Source organism: Triturus cristatus, chromosome 7, assembly GCF_964204655.1.
Source record: "Triturus cristatus chromosome 7, aTriCri1.1, whole genome shotgun sequence".
In the NCBI taxonomy this organism is placed as follows: Eukaryota; Metazoa; Chordata; class Amphibia; order Caudata; family Salamandridae; genus Triturus; species Triturus cristatus.
This window is the reverse complement of record NC_140590.1, coordinates 598,999,701-599,022,685: the sequence shown is the minus strand read 5'-3', so window position 1 is coordinate 599,022,685 and position 22,985 is coordinate 598,999,701. Positions and strand designations below refer to the sequence as shown.

Sequence of the window (22,985 nt, the reverse complement as noted above, 5' to 3'; positions counted from 1 at the left end):
TGGTTAGCCAATGATTGGTTTTCTTTAGTGCCTGGTTCATGATACCTATCTCTTCTGTCGACATGACTTTGATAAACAGATGAGTGTCATCAGCGTACATGTGGAAAGAAATGTTTGCTCGTTGTAGTGTTTCCGCGAGTGGTTCTACGTACAAATTGAATAATGCCGGGGATAGTGTGAAGCCCTGGGGAACTCCGATTGTATTTGAGGCAACAGCAAAAATAGGAAGGGAGACCCAAGCCAATGGTGTCAGGTCTAACACGTGTCCCCTCCAGCTGAAATGTGGGGAGAACTAACCTACCTCCTGGGAGTTCTCATCACTAAGGCGGAAAAATCTGGACAGACCATCAGCATTGGCATACTCTGTACCAGGGGAGTGTTCCACCGTGAAATCCATCCCCTGTAGGGAAATGGACCACCTCAACAGCTCTGAAGCGTCTGTTTGAACAATAAACTCTTTTGAGAAGTTGGATGCCAGGAGCATGGGCGCCGTGCACATGGCAGTTTTTCAGGGCCTCAAAAGCCTTCTGACAGGTGTCAGTCCAAATCACTCTCTTGGGCTGCTTCCCGGAAGTCAGCTCTGTCAAGGGGCAACAATGCTGCCATACCCCTTGACAAACCTCCTGTAATACCCAGTGAGTCCTAAAAAGGCTCTCACCTCTGTCTGGGTTTGGGGGGGCTCCCAAGCCAGGATAGTCTCAATCTTGGGCTGTAGGGGCGCCACCTGGCCGCTCCCAACCTGGTGTCCCAAGTACACCACAGAATCCTGCCCGATCTGGCACTTACTCGCCTTGATCGTAAGGCCTGCTCTCCGCCACGCCATCAACACTTCCCAGAGGTGGCGCAGATGTTCTTCCCAACTGGCGCTGAACACTGCAATGTCATCCAGGTAGGCAGCACTGAACTCTTGCAGTCCAGCCAAAACCTGGTTAACCAACCTCTGAATGGTGGCAGGGGCATTCTTCATCCCAGAGGGCATAACCCGGAACTGGTAGTGCCCATCTGGTGTGGAGAATGCTCTCTTGCCCCATCAGTCAAGGCGATCTGCCAGTATCCAGACGTTAAGCCTAACGTGCTGAGGTACCGGGCAGCCCCTAACTGAGCTCATCAGCTCTGGGGATGGGGTGCGCATCAGTCCTCGTGACTGAATCGAGCCCTCGGTAATCCACACAGAACCGGAGTTCTGGCATGGCACCCGGTGCAGCAGCCTTTGGGACCAAAACCACTGGGCTGGCCCAAGGACTGTTAGAGGACTCAATCACCCCTATCGCAAGCATCTTGGAGACCTCCTCCATGATGCAAGCTCTCACCCGGTCAGTCACCCTGTAAGTTTTGTGCTTCACAGGAGGGCTATCTCCAGTGGACGCACCAATCAGTGACACTGGGACTCAGGGAGAACAGATCAGAAAACTGTCCCAGCAACTGGTGACAGTCATTCTGTTGCTCAGGGGTCAGGGTGGAAGAGAGGTTGATACCATCCACTGACCTATCTTGCTCTGTCACCGACAGGAGGTCAGGAAGAGGCTCAGTCTCCTCCTCCATTCCAGTATCTGTCGTTAAGAGCATGCCCACTTCGGACCTCTCCAAGTGGGGCTTCAGGCGGTTGACATGCAGGACCCGCAAGCGGTTCCTGGGAGACCGCAAGTCCACCAAGTAGGTAACAGGACTTTTGCCCTCCACCATCTCAAATGGTCCAGTCCACTTATCCTGGAGCGTGCAGGGCTCCACTGGGGCCATGACCCACACTTTCTGACCAGGCTGAAGCTCCACCAGAGTGGCATTCTTGTCATACCACCGCTTCATCTCCTCCTGGCGGGCTTCCAGATTCATCTCAGCAAGTTGCCTGAAACGCTTAGTTTGGTTCCTAAAGGCCAGCATGAAGCTATATACATCCTGGGGAGGTTTCCTGGGAGATTGCTCCCAGCCTTCTTCGACCAAACTTAGAGGTCCTCTCACTGGGTGTCCATAAAGAAGCTCAAAGGGGCTGAAGCCTAGAGATTTCTGTGGTACCTCACGGTACGCAAAGAGTAGGCATGGTAAGAGGATGTCCCACTTACGCCTCATAGGTTCCTCAAGACCCATAATAATGCCTTTTAGGGTTCGGTTGAATCTCTCAACCAACCCATTTCCTTGGGGGTGGTAAGGAGTGGTAAACTTGTAGGTTACCCCACACTCCTGCCACAGGTACTTCATATACTTGGAAATTAAGTTTGTATCTCGATCGGACACTACCTCTCTAGGGAACCCAACTCGGGAGAAAATTCCCATCAGTGCCCGTCCCACCACGGGGGCAATCCCTGTCCTCAGAGGTATGGCTTCCGGGTACCGGGTGGCATGGTCCACCAAGACCAGGATGAACCTGTTGCCCATGGCTGTCTTGGGGTCCAGTGCCCCCACAATGTCAATACCCACCCGTTCAAAGGGGGTGCTGACCACAGGGAATGGCTGGAGAGGAGCCTTCTGCTTCCTCCCACTCTTTCCACTTGCCTGGCAAGTCTGACAGGTCCTGCAATGAGTGTCTGAACTCTTGCGCATTTGGGGCCAATAAAAGTGGGTGACAAGCCTCTCAAAGATCTTGTCCTGCCCCAAATGTCCTGCTAATGGCACATCATGAGCCAGCCCCAGTAGGAAGGCTCTGAAGCGCTGGGGTACCACCAGCACACGGGCTGACCCAGGCTCAGCAACCTTAGGCTCACTGTACAGGAGACCATTCTTCCAGTAGATCCAATGTGATCCAGACTGATCTCCTGCTGCCTGGTTTGCAGCCCGCTGCCACAAACCCACAAGAGAAGGGCACTTGTTCTGCTCCTCACAGAACTCTTCCCCAGAGGATCCCCCTTCCTGCTGCCAATGGGTGAGCTCAGGCAGGACCCCCAGTTCAGCTACCTGTTCCCATGTAGGCTCCAGGGCATCCCCCTCAGGGTCTGCCTCCTCCTGAAGCGTGGGAACTTTGGGCCCAGTTTCCTGCACCCCCTGCCTCTTCTCTTTAAGGCAGGCACCGGGGCCACTCTCTCAGGCTCCAGGTCCTCGTGAACACCCGTACTGGCTGCCATGGACCGTGTGGTCACACACGCCCAGTCAGGCAGACCAAACATCTTCAAATAAGCACTTCGCTCTACCTTCGCCCAAGGTGAGCTCTCCAAATCGTTCCCCAACAAACAGTCAACAGGCATGGCTGGCCTCACAGGTACTTGAAGAGTACCAAAGACTCCGCCCCTCCACTCAAAGGGAATCTGAGCCACCTTGCAGTGGCTCTCTGTGTTGTCAGCAGCAACAACTGGGTAAAATGCATTGGGGACAACCTGCTCTTCAGACACCAGGTGACACTTGACAGCTGTCACACTGGCTCCTGTGTCTCGAAGAGCCTCCACTCTATGGCCATCAATGGTCACCCACTGCCTGTACTTTTTAGTGTCATCAGGCAGTTGGGTCCTGAGGACCACCTCACATGCTCTTAAAGAGACAAGGGACATCTCTGCACCCACCTTGGACACCCGTCTCCTCCCCAGGGCTACACTCGCCATCTGCTGGGGTGGTGCACCAGGGGGTGCTGTATTTCCAAACTGTGGGCACCGGGGATCATTAGACTTATGGCCCACTTCACCACATGTGAAGCACCTCAGGGGTCCCCTGGGAACAGGTCTACCTGTCAGGCCTCTTGCTTCTTCTCAGGGGGAGTCTGGGAACCTTTCCCTGGGTTCCCCTGGGAATTACTTTGGGGTCCTTTCTGGAACTCCCTCTGTTTACCCTTGCTCCCCACCACTCTTCTGCTGGGGACCCTGTCCACCCTTGGCTGAGTCTCCCACGTGACCATTGTGGACCCGGATGCTCACCCAGCGGTCCAGCTCCTCAGCAAGCTTCCTAGGGTTAGTCAGTCTGCTATCAATCAGGTGCTGGCGTAGCTCTGGAAAACAATTAAGTGCTTCCATGCAATGAAATCAAAGAGCCCCTTAAAATCAAAAACTTTGCTACCCTTCACCCAACCATCCAATGCTCTGCAAAAGAAAGTTACATACTCTACCCATGTGGCTGACTCCAACTTCTTGCAATTTCCAAACCTCTGTCTATACAATTCAGGGGTCAGCCCATACATGGACATCAATGCATCTTTCATGAGGCTATAAGAGCTATGGACTTCAGAGGGCAAGTCTAACAGTGTATCCTGCTCCTCACTAAGGAACCGCCCCCACAACCCCGCTCCCCAATCCTTCTCAAGCTACCTCATAGGCTTTGAACCACTGCCCAATGTCATCATTCTTATAAAACTCTTTCCCCACATCTTTAGGAATATACACCCTAGCTTCCACAGGCATGGACGGTGTGCTGCCACCAGAAGGAGCAATTTCTAAGCTCCTTGCTTTCAATTCCATCTCCCTCAAACTTTTCTCATGCTCCAGTTGCATCTTCTTTTCCTCTAGGGCCAATTTCCTAATTTGCAATTCAAATTCTACCTGTCCACTTAACTTGAGCTTGGTCAGCTCCATCTCATGCATCCTACATCCTTCCTGTCCTCCAACTCCTCTGGGGACAGGCCTTCGGCAGAATCACTGCTACCTACTGGGGAGGTTGCTCTCCTTCCCCCTGGACCCAATGGCCCATCCAGCTGCTCATCTGCATTCTCAACCCCGTCCTCATTCTCAGGGGTATTCCTTGCTTCGACCCAGGCCCTCAGTGCCTTTTGGAACTCATCCTTCTTGGAGAGACTGGTCATTGCAACTTTAAATTTCCTGCAGAAGTGATTTAGCTGTCTCACATTGTAGCATTCCAGTTTCTCCTCTTCCCAATCAAAATCAACAGATGCTATGGATGCTGCTTTACTCATGGTGGTTAAACTTGGCAGTTCTTGGCAAAAATAGAAAATCCCAGGAAAAACAATCTACCAAAAGTATGCGGTCACATTTGGTCTGCACTCACTAGTAATGTTCACCAATCACTGTATATGAGTCACAGATGCAAGTCCAGAATCCTCACCGCTGACCATCAATGTTAGATGTGGGGGTCTCTAGTTGGCAGAGATAGGTACCTTCGACCAAATAGGGGCCCTTGCGTCTAGTCAGGGTAATGGGGTACACTCCTAAAATAACCCCTGCTCACCCCTTTGGTAGCTTGGCACGAGCAGGCAGGCTTATCTCAGAGGCAGTGTATAAAGCATTTGTGAACACATACAGTAATCCAGTGACAACACTACAGATGGACACCACACGGGTTTTATATCAAAAATAAGTATTCTTTATATAGACTTATCAAAAGACCACAAATGACAAAAATCCACAATACTGTACTTAAAATGGTAGAAATAACTTAGTTCTCTTAAGATGGTAAATGCAACACTTTGAGTTCAATGTACCTTTGGATGCATAACGCTATACAACGAAAGTGTTGCAGGGAAGGTGAGGTGATGCGTCGGTTCCTTACACGCAAGAACGGTGATGCATCGGGTCCCTACTGATGCGTAGGGAATGCGTCGGATCTTCTCGGCATGGGGAGGTGATGCGTCGGTTTCTTACTGCGATTTCATGGCAATGCGACCCGCAACGCCGTGATGCGATGAAGATCCGGTGCGATGAAACAAAATGGCATCTTCTTCTTGAAGCGACACGATGCGTGCATGCCTGACGGCCGTGCAGCGACTCAACGATTCCTCTGAGCAGCGACAGACCCTGCGACCTGCTTCTCCAGTGATGCGACGGCACCTGATGTGGTGGCGACACTCTTCTCCGGTGATGCGAGGTGCTTCGCGTTGCGATGCGACAGCTGCAGCGGCGACACCCTACTTCAGTGATGCGACAACAGCAGCTGCGGCGGCGACACGCTTCTCCGATGATGCGACGGCATCTGATGCGGTGGCGACACTCTTCTCCGGCGATGCGAGGCACTTCTGCGATGCGAAGCGACAGCTGCAGCGGTGACACCCCTCTCCAGTGATGCGACGACAGCAGCTGCGGCGGCGACACACTTTTTCTTTGTGAGTCGCGCTTCCAGCTCCTTGTGACACGCAGTCCCTCAGAAGGCCCAGCACAACAGTAGGCACTTCAAAAGAACTCTTGGGGAGCTGGTTGGTGAAGTCTGCTGTCCCTGAGACTTCAGCAGGAGGCAAGCTCTATCTCAAGCCCTTGGAGATCCTTCACAAGTTGAATGAAAGTAGCACAAAGCCTTTTTTCCTTTCTTTGGCAGTCAGGCAACCACTGCAGGCCAATCCCCATCTTCCTCAGTTTCTCTGGTTCCTCTCCTCAGCAAATGTTCTTCTTGTTTCCCAAAAGTGATCTAAAGTTCTGGGGTCTGGGTCCCCCCTTTTATACTCATTTTCTCTTTATTCTCTGAAGGCAGAGAGGCCTTTGCCTAGTCCAAACCAGTTCTGGTCAGTCCTGGAGCACTCGGTTTTCATGACTCCTTCTTTCCTTTCACAGTGTAGGCCAGGGACATCAGACACACCACAGGAGGTGGAGCCAGCATTGTGGAGGGAAGGCACAGCCCTATTCAGGTCCCAGGTGCAACTCCTCCCACCTATCTACATGCAGATCTCTCTATTCAGCCCTGTGCTGACTCGCCCTGTCTCCTGGAATCCCCCAGCTCTTGTCCCTCAAACTCCAGACAAGGAATACACAACCTAGCAGAGGCAGGCTTGGATAGTTAGGCAGGAAAATACCTACTTTCTAAAAGTGGTATTTTCAAACACAGAATGTTAAAACCAACTTCACTAAAATATGTATTTTATCATTCTGAGTTCAGGCATACTAAACTCGAATTTCTACCTAGTTCCCTGAGTCAGTTAGGATTATAAGATGTTATAATCAAACTGTCCATTCTGGCCAATAGGGAACAGGTAGCCTTGCAATAGTGAAAAACGAAAATGGCTGTAATTCACTATTAGGACATGCCACACACACCAGGACATGTCCTACCTTATACTTACAATGCACCCTACCCTTGGGCCTACCATAGGTGTGTCTGATATGAAGAAAAGGGAAGGTACCAGTGCTGCAAGCCCATCAGCAGCATTTGATTTACAAGCCCTGGGCACACCCAGTGCACTGTACTAGGGTCTGACAAGTAAACCAAATCAGCCAATCATGGAATCACTAATCCATACATCAATTTACCAAAGGGAGCACTTGCACTGTGGCACTGAATAGCAGTGGCACAGTGCCCAAAGCATCTAACACCAGCAAAAACACATGAGGCAACAGCAAAAATTGGAAGGGAGTCCCACGCCAATGGTGCCAGGTCTAACTGGCCCCTATTCAAGTGTAATCAGCCGTAATCAATTCAACGACCTCTGCCTTACTGAAATCCGTCATTCCACCGTCTTTCTTCCTCAAAGAAAATCGCTGATTGGTATGTATTTAAAAAAATCTCTATGGTCAACCTTGAAATTTTGTCTCAAGTCTTAAAAGAATTCCGCGAATAAAGGTCTCCTAGTATACGTAATCCATGTGTCACCCATTTACCCACATACATATCCTAAAAAAAAAAAATCGGTAACAGCGGGTTGTCCTGTATTGGGGTATAATAATTAAATCTCCCCAGACATAAGCTTTTACGAACTTTATCACAAATACGATCGGCCACCATTAAAACTTTGAACCAGACTTTTTATAGTAGCCAAATTTAGTTTGCGGAAATAAGCATCCCTAGCTTTTATCCCCTATTAGTAGCTTGTGTATAGCTGAAGTCATGTCATTCTGCCCGAGATATCTACCTTCTTACCTAGGAGGACTGCCAGTTGTAGCAACACAGCAGCGCAGTAATACTTTTTAGGTTTGGGCAATTCTAGCCCTCCGTGTACTTTTGTCTGAGACATAAATCTCAATGCTCGCCTGGGATTAGCATATGCCCAAAGTAATCGAGTCAGCATCCCGTCGAAAAGTTTAAATCAGTTATTACCTATCTCCAGCAAGATAGCCCCGAAGACAAAGTATCCTGGGAAGGAATATCATCTTCATCAGATAGCTCTGCGCAATCAAGGAAAATCTCAAATTGTTCCATCTCCCAAAATCCTGGTTACCCTTCTGGATTAAAGGGGTTAATTTAGCCTCCACAATCTTTCCAACCTCCGATCTAATAATCACACCAAGGTAAACTGCCTCTTTGGTAACCCGCCCATCCGAAAGAAGTTCCTCTTTATTGATTATAACCTGGGTTTTTTCCCTGTTCAGCAAATATCCTGAGAATTGGCCAAATCTCTTGGCCTCCTCCTCGATCTCAAATAGTGCCCATCTAGGTTCTGGAGTAACAATGGCAAGATCGTCGGCATACGCCAGAATTTTAGTCTCTCCCCTGGTGACTTAATTGGCTGAATTACATGATTACCATGGAGTTGCCTAATCATGGGGTCAATGTAGGGTGCAAATAAAAGGGGGGAGCAGGGACAACCTTGCCTGGTACCCCGTTAGATGATCACCTCTTCAGACAGGCCTCTGATTAGCAAGATACTATTCCTAGGGTGGTCATAGAGAGCTGTAACTGATCTTATAAATCCCTGTCCAATCCCTTTTTAAGGCATTACCGCCCAGAGAAATGGCCGGGAGACCCTGTCAAATGCTTTTTCGGCGTCCAGTAAAATTAGAGACATGGGATCTTGGGTAACCACGGCCGAATCAATGACCCAAAAGATGTGATCGGTGGTTCCCTTTCCAGGGATAAAGCCATGCTGTGTAGGGGACATAAGTGACTGATAACCGCCGATAGGGGAGTAGCCAAGATTTTGGCAAAGATCTTGGAGTTGCTATTAATAAGCGTAATAGGTCGATATGAACACAACTCCTTTTTTTTAAATACTGCTATCTTGGCCGTAGACCAACAATCAGGAGGGGTAAACCTTTTCTGAACCTCCTGAAATAATTTGGCTTAATATCCTTTAAGTACCACCGCAAATATTTTATAAAATTCCTTAGGAATAAAGTCTGTGCCAGTGGCCTTCCCTCATTTTAAGCTACCGATAGCTGATCCTATCTCTTCTATAGAGATGGGCTGATCCAGCGCCTCCCTGTCCTCTACCTCAGGGGTATCTTCACAGACAGTAGAGAGATATTCCCCCATGGCCGTGGTATCCTCATTTATCTCCTCGGAATATAGATGTTGATAGAACTGCTGGAATGCAGCCCTGATCCCAGCCTGATCAGATTTTATACCAAGCTGAGGGTACCTTATTTCTCTTATCTGGCTCCCCGCTATAATCTGGCTTGTTCTAATGGCCAAATGTTGACCTATCGTCTCTTTGAATTCATATACTTTCTCCCGCCATACCAAATATTTATCAGCCGCTTTCTTCACGGATAACTCAACAATACTAGCTCTGGCAGTAGCTACTTCCAAAAGAGCCATGTCCGATCCGTCCCCTGAGGAGATCATCTCAACCAATTTAAATTCAGTCTTGATTAGATCACAGTATAACCCCTCCATTAGTATTTTTTCCATTTGTTGACGCTCTAGGCTATATCTCAGTGTCTTCCCCCCACAGACAGGCCTTCAAAGTGTCCCAAACGATGCTGACTGGGGCACTACCATAGTTATCAAGCATGAACTGAGGAATCCATGCTTGGATATTGGTCACAAATTGTGGGTCTAAAAGAAGAGCCCTTTCAAATGACCAGGAGCGGTCAACTCTTGGGAGCTGGGATATTTCAATCTCTAAAACGAGAGGACTGCTATCCGACATGAACCTCAGAAATTTCGAAATACACAAATGTGTGACCAGCCCTTTGGAGACCAGAAAATAGTCTAGTCTAACATGGACCTTGTGAGGGGCAGAAAAGAATGTTTATCCAGGGACAGCCTTTCATGGTCTCCGTCCATACATCAACCAATCCATGGGTATACTGCAAATTAGCAAGCACCCTGCCTGTATACTTTTGGTGTTCTACCACAATAGCTCCTACTCCATTGTCTGGACTCACTACAAGGCAAATCAATGTTAAGATCGCCACAGACTATAAGGGGTAGAGGCCAGGACGCCAACTCGCTGTTTAACCAGCAAAACAATGCTGGGTCGTCTACTACCGGCCCATATATGGAGCAAATCGTGAAGGAACTGGAGCCAAAACGGCACTTGGTAATGACCCATCAGTCCAAACAATCCGAGCGGGACCCCTGTCAGGACAAAATAGCAGCCCTCTTGACACAGGTCCCCTATGTAGTACAGCAGACCAACTGAAACTCAAAGCCACCAAGTAAGGTTCTCAGGGAATTCTCTATATGGGTCTCTTGTAGGCATAATAAATCGGATTTCAGAATCTCTAAATCAAAAGCAACCCTTTGCCTCTTTCAACTATCATTAAGCCCACAGATGTTTACAGAAGCAATGCAAATTGTATTCATTTAAGCAGAAAAAAAAGACCAATCCCAAATGATAAGCCTGACCAAAGCATATTGCCCGATCGAGAAATCTTATTCCAAACCTGTTCTCAATCCTTTTACTTTGCTCATATTTAGATCATAATCTGCTTGTGTACCCACCCCCCCCGACCGCCCACTCCCAGCCCCCCACCATCCTTCTCCCTCGCCTCCAAACCCACCCCCTGCCCCGACCCACATTTGGAGGAGCGGGTCAGCCAGGACCCTGATGATGGTTCCTGCTAACGATGCCAAACCCACCCACCTACAACTCCGGTGATAAAAAAGACTAGAGAGGAAAGAAAAACAAATGGTGCATCAGAAAAAAGAGAGCATTTCTCTAATATGTCCTCTAGTCAAAATTCAAAATTCAATCCCAACAGCGTCAAAGGACATTGTTGAGCCAACTATCCATCTTCAGCCATTATGTCCCCATTTAGAACCTCCTTTGGATCTCAACTAGTATGGCTCTCATCCAAATATTCCTGTGCTTTTACTTCAGAGATAAAAGACCATGTTCTGCCATCAAAAATAAACTTTAATCTAGCAGGATTGAGCAGAAAAACTTGGCAGCCAGCGCTCTGCAGTGGTGAAAACATCTGCCATAGACAGCAACTCCTCTCCACTGTAGCATGGCAGAAGTCAGGCCTCACAAAAAAAGAGTGGCCGTCAAATGAGCTTAGCATCGGGCCAGGTTTTTGTCAAAAACAGCTCGTCGTAACAAAGTTTCAGAAAAAAAACTAAATTGCTCTTGGCTTCTCCGGTTGGCCGCATTGCCCATTTTTCCGTTGAATGTGTGGAAATCTGTGCACCTGCGTTTCCCAATTCCAAATAGACAGATTGAGAAAGGCGCCTCTGAGCAGATTAATAATGAAAGCCCTGACTTGATTTCCTTCAACATTCTTTGCTATACCCAAAAACACCAAGGTTATTCCCCCATTGGCAGTTTTCAAAATCTCACAACTTCCAATGTACATCCACCAACTGAGAATCATGACTCTCTACTCAAGCTTGAAGTGTACATGTGGTCTCCTCAATAGCATCTGTCCGTGCTTCTATTGCCGCCATCCTCTCGGCCATATCTGTACAACATTTATTCACTGTACAAATAGCCCCCTGGATTTTTATTGTGGCTAGGTGTGCCTTGCGTGTCTCCGCTCTAGCTTCCCCCTGTAGCTGTTTAGCGTGGTGTATATTAAACCCATGGTAGGAAATTCTGTGGAGGCTTGTGCAGCAGATTGTGCCCCTGCATCTTCATAAACCTGTTCAGTTGCAGAATAATCCCAGGCCAATTGAGATGGGACAGCTGGGACTGTAAGATTAAGTAAAACTAACAGAAGTGCCAATGCTGACAAAAGATTAGGGGGCATATGTATCAAACGATTTTTTAATCGCAAACGCTGCGATTCGCAAAATAACATCGTTTGCGATTAAAAAAATCGCTAATCGGGATGTATGAGCCAATATCTCATTGCAAAATTAAGGAATTGCTAATTTAGCGATTTCTTAATTTTGCGTAAGCATTTAAGAAATCGCAAAATGCGATTTCTTAAATGATATGTAACACGCACCCAAGTTGTGCGAATTATCCTTAAGAAATCGCAAATTACCACCATCTTCTAGTTGGTGGTAATTTGCGATTTCCTTTCAAAATTCACTTTTTTGAATTTTACAAAGTGCCACGTGGCGCACATACATGCCCTTAGGGCATGTATGTGTGCCATATGCGCACACATGCTCATTTCAGGGGTGCATCAGGGTGTCATCATGACACCCTTGCACCTTTGAAATTATTCTCAAATTGCGATTAGCAAATTGCGAATCGCAATTTGAGAATTACTTCACATTCATTCCTATGGGTCTCCTGGCCCATAGGAATGAATGGGAAGGTATTCCTTAATTGCGATTTCGCAATTTGCTAATCGCAATTAAGGAATTTTAAGAAATCGCAAACGTTTTGCGATTGTTTAAATACATCCCGTTTTGCAATTCTCAAATAGCGATTCTTTAAAAATCGCTATTTGAGAATCGCAAATGGAAATGTTGATACATATGCCCCTAAGCTCTTTGACTGTAGAAGAAAAGTGAAACAACTACATACGAACTAATTAATAGCGTTTTATTCGCAAATGATCTGTTTTTTTACAAATTGAATTAATTTATCACAAGAATCTGGTCTGAACACACAAACATGATGAGACCTAATATACACATAAGAAAAGTGTTTAAAGGACAACAATTAGTACATTCAAAATAAGGACAAGAAAATAATATAAACACTAGGACTCTACTGCCCTACTGGCAGGGAAAACAATCTTACACCACTCCTCATTCACACACACCACTCACACAGACAGTTGAATTTGATAAACCTTTGGTTCTAATTGTGAACACCAAAGGTGTCTCCGTACACATCAACTTTAGAATAAGTCCCGCTAGCTAGGATGTACACAAAGGTGTATTCAATTTGTTGAATTTATCATCAATTTGAAACTGCAAAGAATCAAAACACCAAAAGCGGATTCGAAATACACATGACTGGAGAACACAAAAAAGAAGGTCTACAACTTTCGAACCCCGTTGATTTTAAGATTGGGTTCTCATCAGGACCATAACACCAACAAGAAGTCTTTGGCAAGTGCCCTTTCAAAATTTCGAAAGAAGAATGCACTAGTAGTTCAATGAGTCCCAGGAGAAGGAGTAAATGCGAAAAGGGTGGAATCAATCCTTCGCGGTGGGATCCACAGGATGCGGTCCAACCCGCACTGGATCAAAAGTCGGGCGATTAATCACACACAGTGTGCCAGGTGGACGTGCAGCTATTTCTGTCACGAATCACGAGCGGCAAAACTAATTCGTAGCTGTAAACCGGCGTCTACAAAGTCCGTCGGGAAGAGGAAGTAAGATTAGCATCGATTACTGAGGTGCCTTTGCTAGGAACCTGTTCCTGGTCTTCCTCCTTTTTATAAGGGGCTTTTGCGTGCTCAGGGGCCGTTTACCACCAGAAGTACTGCTGTCAGAGGCTCCAGGGCCCAGTCCTACTTCAGAGAAATCCTCAGTAATAACCGAGCCGTCGGACTCATCAGTTAATGAGAAAAACTTGTCCCCCTGATCAGGTGAGAATATAGTCCTCAATTGCAAACTATCTTGCTACAAATTAGGCTCAAGATCAAGTATATAGGAGGTGCCTTATCATCAAGAGAGTCCGGGGTGGAAGCGGCAAGATGGCGACTGCTTAGTACGCTGTCGTAGTCACTCTGAACTGCTCCGGTGATATGGTCTCTCTTGGATAGCTTGAGAGGGATGGTCGTGCAGTTATATCCTTGAGAGTGAATGGACATGCGGCGGACTCCCTACGGTAGGCTGTGTATGCTGCTTGGGCTCTTAGTGCGCTCGAGGAGAGCACAGAGAGGGATTGTGCTGATATTGATGAGGCTGCCCGGGTCTGCGCTGCTGAGCAGCGCTTCGGATTTCGATTCTACGATGCTGCCGGGCATCAAGCAAGCAAAAGAGAAAGAGAAGGAGTGGAGGATGCGCCTTAGCCGGTTCCCTCCACAATACGCAGAGTCATGGACTCAAAGAAAAAAGGGGACGAGAGTGAAGTGGATGCTAAAGGGAAGGCGCAAGCCGGTGCCTCCTCGGTTAACCCGGTAGAGAGTCTAAGGTCACTGCAAGACCTCGGGGTCACAACTGATAGACATGTACAGGAAGTGCCAAAACAGCCTGTTATTCCTTCCATTTTTTGCTCAGCCACCCAGCGCACTGGTCATGCTGAGTTGTCGGGAAGGGGCAGGAGGAGGACATCGGACCCCAGTCATTGAGGGAGGCCTGACTGTGAGTACTGCGGTAGCTGGCAAAGCTGATGAAACTGGGCTAGAGGAGGGGGCCACACCAAATTTCATCTCGGGGGCAATGACATGCAGGCAAGAGGGGGCTTCGGAGAGAGGAACGGAAGGTTGCATGAATGGTAAAGAGTACCAAATGACAGAGACCATTATTTTCTCTTCACCAACCCCCACTTTTTGTGTCCTGGGACTGCCCCAACACCCGTCAACACCATCTAAAATCTTGTTTTTTGTGACAGCTAAAATAATCTGCTTGACTGTCCAAGTATGGCTCCAGAACCTGCAACTTCTGCTTTCAGTAAGTAAATGTAATAACTCTCTTCACCACAACAAACTTCTGACATTATTGATAGATAGGGTCACCACCCGCCTCTAAGCCAATACCACAATGTCTCCATTACTGAAGGTTTCACTTACTTCAAGTTTATTAATCTAATTAGTTCAATGGTGACCTGCACTCACACCCTCCAACCATGACAGAAACCTCAGAATAATCACTGATAACAAGCTAACCATGCAATCACAGATCAAGTCTGTCTCTTACGCCTACCTTCTCACTCTGCGCATGCTACGTAAGATCTTCAAGTGGCTACCCCTACACATGAGACGCACCATTACACAAGCCCTCATCACCAGCTGACTGGAATACGGCAATGTCCTCTAAGTAGGAATCGCCGCACACCTTCTACAGAGACTTCAGATCATACAGAACGCCACCGCCAGACTCATCCTTGGCCTTCTCCGGCGAATCCACATCACACACCACCTCAGGTAACTCCACTGGCTCCCCGTACAGAACAGATGCCAATTCAAGCTGCTGACCCATGCACACAAGGCTCGGCACAACAAAGCACCCACCGACACTAACCACCACCTGAGCTTCCACCAACCATCAAGAACGCCACGCTCCACCTCCCTTTCACTTGCCCCAGCTCCCGGCATCTACAAAAGCAGAAGTGGAGGGCGCCCCCTTCTATCACATTGCAGCAAAGACCTGGAATATCCTTCCCAGGCACCTCTGGACCATCACCTCACTTACGGAATTCCAAATGGCCCTGAAGGCCTGGCTGTTCGAATAAGTCACCGGGGCCTGCAAGTGAGTAGCTGTGCTTTAGCATTCCTGATTGATTGATTGATTGAAGTAGACTATACCACCAGAATTAAGTTAGGCTATCACACAAAGGTTCAAAGCTGAAATCAATGACCTAGAGAGCGGTTGTTACTCTACTAATAAAGCAATCATCTCTTGCCTTAACTACAATTTATGCAGTCATTCTAGTAAGGATGATTATTGAGGACAAGACAAACCACCAACCAGGCTACCAACTCAATATTACTCTACAATCCACAAGATTACATCCAGCCAGCACAAATTTCTCAACACTGGCTGCCAGTTTGGACCCACATTCACTTCAGGATGATGTGTATCACCCACAAAGCAATTCTCATGATCAACACTTTATTTGATTTTTACAAAGAAAACCATAAAAGTCAAATGAACACAATTAAAGAATCTCCATCTACTACATGAGACAACAGTGCGATATGACGGTCATTGGCCCATAAGTACAGGGATGATAATCAAACTATATGTCAAGAGTTGAAGGGTCCAAAATATGTATGAACATCATCAGACACCATTAAAATACTAAGATGGTAAAATATATCAAGTGCAGTGAAAACATCCATCGCGGCCACCTAAGATATAAAATTATAAATTTGGATCATGTTAAAACCAAATTCATATTATCACAGTGACAAATAATGGTCCATGAAGGCTAATCACAGCTGGACCAGAGCCTAATGGCAACCCTTAAAAAGCTAAGACATACAATACTGAGAGGTTTGACAACTGTTGTAAAAAGATAAAAGCAGGTCTAATCTGCCTAAACTTGAGTTTTAAGAATGGAAATGATAAAAGACTTTCCAGGTGCCGGAACATAAAAACATAAAAAAAGTGCATCATATCCTGTGGAGATTTTCCATTGCAACCACAGGGTTGGAGGCACTGCCCTCTGTGCAGCTTGAGGATGGGCCAAAAGATAGTAAAAGAGGTCCAATCGAAATCTAGTCAATAGAAAACGGTCATGAATACTTTTAAACTAAACGAGAAAAGGTTCAGTTGATGACATACTTTTCAAAAACAAGTACCTAAGCACACTACACTTCCTCAACTCCACTTCTTCTCTGTCCCACATACGTATTTTTTTAAAGTTTGCCTTAACCCAGATCATATCCCTGCGGCAGATTTCCTCTGGGCGCTCAAATAGGTATGCCCTGCCCAGACTGATGAAACATTCTATAACATACTTGAGCCAACAGATACGGTTAGTATGATAAAGGGAAATTTTCCTTACTAAGGGGGTTTTCCTTCTTAGTGCAGATTTTCATCCACAGCGATATGGGATGAAAAGCCAACATATCAGAGAGAAAGGCCATCCCGAGTTTTTCGTGCACTATAAAGGATGGGATGCTCTGAGATAAGTAGAGTATCGGTCTCAGAAAAGTGTTTGACAAGTTGCAATGCAACCTGCTCTGTATAGCCCCAGATCTCACTCCAGTAGATAACCTTCAAGATGCATTTAGTTTTGTAGATCTTCAGGAGTGCCCCAATCAGTCTGCTTCCTAGTCTGGTAGCAAAGTTAAAAACAGCAGCGATCCCCCTGGCCAAATCCCCTTTCTTTCGACTTATCAATGGGCGCCAATTCAGGGCCACATCAAACACTACCCTCAGGAAGGAAAAAACCTCAGTCTTGGGGATCGGCATGGCCCTTCCATGAATGTATAGGGCTTGGCTGGTTTAGGACCCACCTGCATCACAAACAATTTGTTGTGATTAACCAACAGATCCAAGTCCTCCATGAACTGTACAAAGGAGTTCAACAGAAGCTGTAAGCCTCTCACTGTCCTCGCAATGAGGACAGCATCGTCAGCATACAAAAGGACCGGCATATTTCGCTTGCCCACCTGAGGACAATCAGTTTTTAAGTTCGGGAGGACCTGTTACAAGATATCAATGTACAAATGAAAAAGTATGGGGGCCAAAATGCACCCTTGATGCACCCACCTCTGGATGGGGAACTCACAGGTCATGTAAGGTCTTTAGAGTAATGGACTACGGCTTCAGTGTCAATGTGGAGATCCCTTAAAAACAACATAATGTCTTTGTCAATACCAATGGAAAGCATTATCTGCCAAAGCTTGGATTTGTCAACGCGATCAAATGCAGAGGACAGATCCATAAAAGCTAAGTAGATGGAAGAGGTGCGGGCAACGGTGTACTTATTCAAAACTATATATAAATTCAAACACTGGTCCACTGTTGAACATTCAGGACGAAAACCATATTGGACATCAGCCAGGATGTTGTTACCATCTGTCCAACTCACTAGCCTATCTAATACCATACGACCTACCACCTTTACCACAGGATTCAAGAGGGAGATGGGCATATAGTAGTTAGTACTATCCCGGTCTCCCTTTCTGAAGACAGGGACAATGGTGGATAAAGCCCAAGTAGCCAGGCGTCCGATCTTTACTGAGGCATTAATGATTGAGGAGTACAGGCGCCCAGATATTCAGGTTTGAGATATAGGGATCTGGGGCCTTGATTTAGACAACCCCATAAGACCTGTTCTCACTTCCTGCCCTTAAAATATGACCTTGGATTAACCGACCTCAATTTCCTGGGCTTCCCTCCAGGTGGAGTCTGACTGAAACATGAACTCGAAATGGCTTACCCAATCATCCTCAGACATATGGGCATCCACAAAATTGGCACAATCTCCTGCCAAAAAGGGGCTATTAATAATGCTCCAAAACTTGGAGCTGTTATTCAGGATGCTGGACTCTACCAACACGGACCAGACCTCCTCTTTCAAGACCGACCTGCGCTTTGCCAAAGCGGCCTTATATTATCTACAAAATCCCTTGACAGCCAGGGTGTTTCTTGGTGTGGCACTCAAAACCTCCTTCAGTCTCCTGGAGGCAGAGAACACTCAGTGTTACACTATCTGGGGCCTGAAGGAGAGGAACACTCACGAGGCCTGCAATAAGTTGGCTATAACTCCAGAGATTCTTCCAAACGTCACCAAAATATCAGACGGTTTTGTCACACTATCTAGACAGGTGGCAAACTCACTGTTACACTGAGTGAACAGGGACTCATAGAACTGGTCCGGTATAATCAAAGCAATTTAGTACTGGGATCCAATAAGTATCAGCAGACTCATCTGTAGTTGTAGCCCAACAAGAACACTAAGATCCAGCTAGCATGTCATGGACTTGACGGGCAGTTCTAGGGAGTTACTTCTCTTTGGGGGCATCAAGCATCATGTGCTCACAAACTGTGTGGCAAGATACATGGGGCTTTGGTCAGTGCTAAATATTTGTGCCAATGTGCCTTTTCAGCTTCTGGATATGGCCCCCTTGAGTTTGCTCACATACCTGCCACCTTTTTTGGATCCCTGAGTGATCGCTGTGGATATTGTGTTTTTTTCTTGTAGATTCTCCACTCTCATGCAATCAAGGCTCGCCGTGCTCTTTAACTACAAATCCCAGATTTCAAGCGCAGTGGCCATCTTGTGTGGGGCTTGGGTATAAATCGAGCCCTGCCTTTGTGTACACGCTCACTATTCCTCTGTCCTGGCAGCATATGCAGCTCAAGTCTTGTTTTGGCTCCTGCATTTGCGTGGGTGTGTCCCATTCTGACAGAGACAGGTGGCAGAACGGTAACAATAGCGGAGCACAGAGCTAGAGTGGACTCTTCTGGTAATCTCCAATGTGTTAGATGTGAAAAAATTGGCCCAATCTCACGAGTAAGAGCGCTTTGTGCAATCATTCTATATTTACACTTTTACATATCATTTTTGGAACTTTAAAATACATATACCTTTGTACAAATGTCAGGATGTTCCAGCTAAATATCAGAAGACCTGTGAACTGTTGGAGACTTCTTGTTTGAGACAGTGAGTATTGCATTAGAACTATGCCCAAGTAGATGAGGTCAGAGCGCTAGGGAAAGACTTTATTAGAAAACATCCAGCAAGATAACGACCTACATTTGTTGCCTAACTATGAGTGATCCCTATCTTTCAGACCAACTCCAAGGTCAGCTCAAGACATCCAAAGAGCAAGACCTGGTAGGTTTCTTTGTAAGGTATACACTAGTAGTGAAGCTCTGTGATGAATATTCTCAGTTGTCACTTATCACCTGTTGTGTTCTGTTTCCAGGGCAGTACATCGCTTTAAGCCAAACCACTTAACAAACAATCTGTGAGGGCAGGGCTCAGGTAAATAATCTAAGTAAGTAAAAGGATAGAAGGAGAAGAAGGAAGGTCACAGAGGAGCAGTAACATATTAAGTTTTGTTTTTTCTATCAGGTCTCCCTCCCCGCAGTTGCTTCCCCAATAACCTTTCCCTCGCCTGGCCACTCCAATAAGCAATGCTATATCAGAAATCAGACTTGGTGGTGCCTGGAGATGGAACATTCTGGCAGCAAACGAGCCCAGAGGAATCATGGACTGACATAACATCTTCATAATCAATTGCAAATAATAACTAAATCCAAGAATAGGAAAACACCAGCACCTGTCCCTAAGCAATGGAACGTTATTCACATCTGAATTAAAGACAATGAAGATCATTCAACTTTCAGGGACAAAAGAGATTAAAACTATCTGGTTTCATAAATGTGTCCCACCAACTAGGTCATTGGATCTAGCCCTCCAGTTGCAGGTCTTTCATCACTCTCTATTGCACCTTTGCCATCTCCCAATTGCCTCCTCTGGTGACCACCATTCATACTCGCCATGCTATTAGAAAGGAGATGGTTTTAAGGGACAATGGTAGCAGAGTCAGAGCAGAAGAAAAAAGAATGGTATGACTACGAAAGAGAGAAAAAATTAGTGTGTTGGAGAGATGGAGAGAGATAGGGAAGGAACAGAAGGGGAGAGTGAAAAAAAGATTAGAATGTGTGGTGAAGTTAAGCAGTGGATTCAGAGTTCCAATTCAGCGAGAACATATTACATGAGTAAAGGGACCAGAAGAATAAACGAGTGAGGGTGAGTGAGTGATAATTCAGTCACCAGAATTGTACTTTGTTTAATTGCTAAAGTATGTTTTTAGACTGTGATTGTCTAATTCAGTATGTTTTGTGCAACAATGTTTGCCAACATGGGTTGTCTCATTTATGAGCTTTACCACAATGATCAGTGACCCATATGTACTTGCAGCCTCCACTTTTTCGACTCTCACTTTATGTGGTCACACCTCCTCTTCACAGCATCATTCAGCATACTGAATAGTACGCAACAAACTGTGACCTACTTTTGCAGAACAGATGAAAAGCAAATGAAGGCAGGATGTACGACAATTGCAAGGATACCATGGCAACCAAAGAAGTTTGCCTACCTTATTTTGTCCTGAGTGATCACCAGCAAGCTGAGCTTTTAGTTCTGTAATTTCATTCTCTAAAAGGCCAATGACTTCTTCATAGTCCAGCTCCATTCCATGAGCCTGCTTCTGCGCTGCTTCTGCCAGATGGATACGGCTTCTTAATGCTTTTGTTTCTTCCACTGCTGCCTTAGCCTCCTAGAAATTTGAAAACATATTTCTAATAAAGCAGTACAAACTATATTTGATTGGTATCCACTTCCCCCTCACCACCAGACAACTGCGCTTCACTGGAGGTCGAACTGTGCATATGTGTGCCACTAGCACGAATAATAAGCAACATATGTGCAAGTGTGAGTAGGTGCCTAGACTGGAAATCTGAAAACTGCCATAAAACTTAACAAAAGTATGTTTTCCTCCACCTGGTGTGTTAAACAGGAACCATATTTAGAGGTTAAATAAGAACCCATACACACGGTAAAGGGAGGATAATGCCTCTCATTATTGCAGACCAATCAGCAGTAAAACTATCTTTTTAAATGTCTTTATTAAACACAACACTGCTACCTAATGTCTTCCCTCTGAAAATCCTGGCACATGCTACAAAAAACAACTGGATAAACACTTTAAATCCATATTTAAAATTTACGAGTACCATCTCTGACCACCAACTTCCCTTTCTGGACCTCTTGATCATACTAGACGATCATCAAATGAGTACCACACTACATCGCAAACCCACTGACAGAAATAGTCTATTACATTTCAATAGCTATCACCCTGGGGCACTCAAACAAAATTTACCCTTTGGTCAATTCCTCCGTATCAGGAGGAATTGCAGCTCTGTTACTGACTTTAAAAAGGAGTCCAAAACCCTTATGACCAATCTTCTCCAGAGGGGTTATCAGAGCCGGGACATCAAGAGATCCTACAAACGTGCCCGCAACAACAACAGGGAAGGGTTACTTGAACCAAGAGAGAAAAAAACTGACGACTGCCTCACCTGTGTGATTACCTACACTCCTAACTCATCACAACTCAAGAAAATCATTAACAAACATTGGGGTATCCTCCACACTGGGGAACTTACAATACCTAACCCCCATTTTGCCTTCAAACGCACCACTAATTTGAAGGAGAGATTGATACATACTAGACCCAAACTACCAGTGAATACCACTCAATCCACTTTATGGAACCTTCCACCTGCCAGGGGCCATTACCCCTGCGGTTCCTGTGTGGTTTGTCCTCAAACTAAAATAACGAAGGACATCGTTTTTCCTAACGGGACCACGTGGGAATGCAGAACGCACACTAACTGTAACACTGCCTACTGCGTTTATCTGATAACCTGCCCGTGTAATCTACCCTACATAGGGATGCCGACTAGACCAGTGAAGACGAGAATCATTGAGCATCGGAGTAATTTCCGTTGCAAAAAAATGAACACTAGGATGACTAAGCACTTTTGTGAAAATAATCACTCTCCAGATTCTTTCAAGTGGGTAGTCCTCCAGTCCCCTAAGAATGTCACTAAAACAAAATTATTCACTCTGGAACAGAGGTGGGTGATGAGATTATCTTCCAATACTAAAGGATTGAATGAGGACATCCCGTGGAGTAGCCTCACCAATATTTGACATGACAGAACATACCACTATCTATCTGTCTCCAGTAGACGTTCTGAACCTGATTGAGTCTACACTTGGTTGAGATTGCGACACTTAGACACCACAGTATACTAGCCTATGTGTCTATAGATATCCCACGATACCTTCATGTCATTTTCCCAACATGCGATGTGGCGACGCAATGATTACATTACACCAGGTGCCCGCAACACGCATTTGCTATTTTCCCTCGATTCGCGCTGTCACGTACTTTGCAAGCATATCGGACTGACACGCCCCCGACATCATAAGGTTACCACAACAACCCCTAACTCTCACAACCAATAAGGGCTTCTTACGTAGCACTGTTGTTGTTGCATGTGACTCCACGTCATCACTTCCTGTTAATGACGTGGCATGTCCTGCAACACGCCAACATTCACTCTTCTTCTTCTACCGGAAGTAGACTTCGCATACTAGTCTTTCCCCCAATACCTCTCTGACGAACCAATTGGTACGCGGATCCGATTGGCTGGATAACGCTTGATAATTCCTCTGGGGGTTCCGAGATACGTCCCCCGAGTCGGCGTGGATCAAGGGTAGGTGGGAAGGCGTCCTGTTCTACGGACTTCTGTAAGTATTCTCGTGTAGGTCTTAGTGCCTGGGTCCTCACCTTGTGCGGATTTCCACGCTATACGATTGAGCTACAAAGGGAACAGCTCTCACCCCAATCTTTTTGCGGCTGCACTTTCTGCCTTCCACTCTGGTCGCCGCTTTTTGTACCATTAGGACACTGTACTATCCG

The 22,985-nt window shown here is 46.2% G+C and overlaps 1 protein-coding gene across 3 annotated transcripts in view; it reads right to left on the bottom strand.

The window, feature by feature from the left end:
• STXBP4 (syntaxin binding protein 4) overlaps positions 1–22,985 on the bottom strand; it is a 686,902-nt gene that overhangs the window by 218,975 nt on the left and 444,942 nt on the right. For 2 of the 3 annotated variants that reach the window (XM_085617160.1, XM_085617161.1), the window contains exon 12: positions 20,589–20,768. The exons of the other annotated variant lie outside the window; for it this stretch is intronic. In XM_085617160.1, the coding sequence (XP_085473286.1) occupies positions 20,589–20,768 (180 nt within the window). The remainder of the gene's footprint in view (positions 1–20,588; positions 20,769–22,985) is intronic. 3 annotated transcript variants of the gene reach the window in all.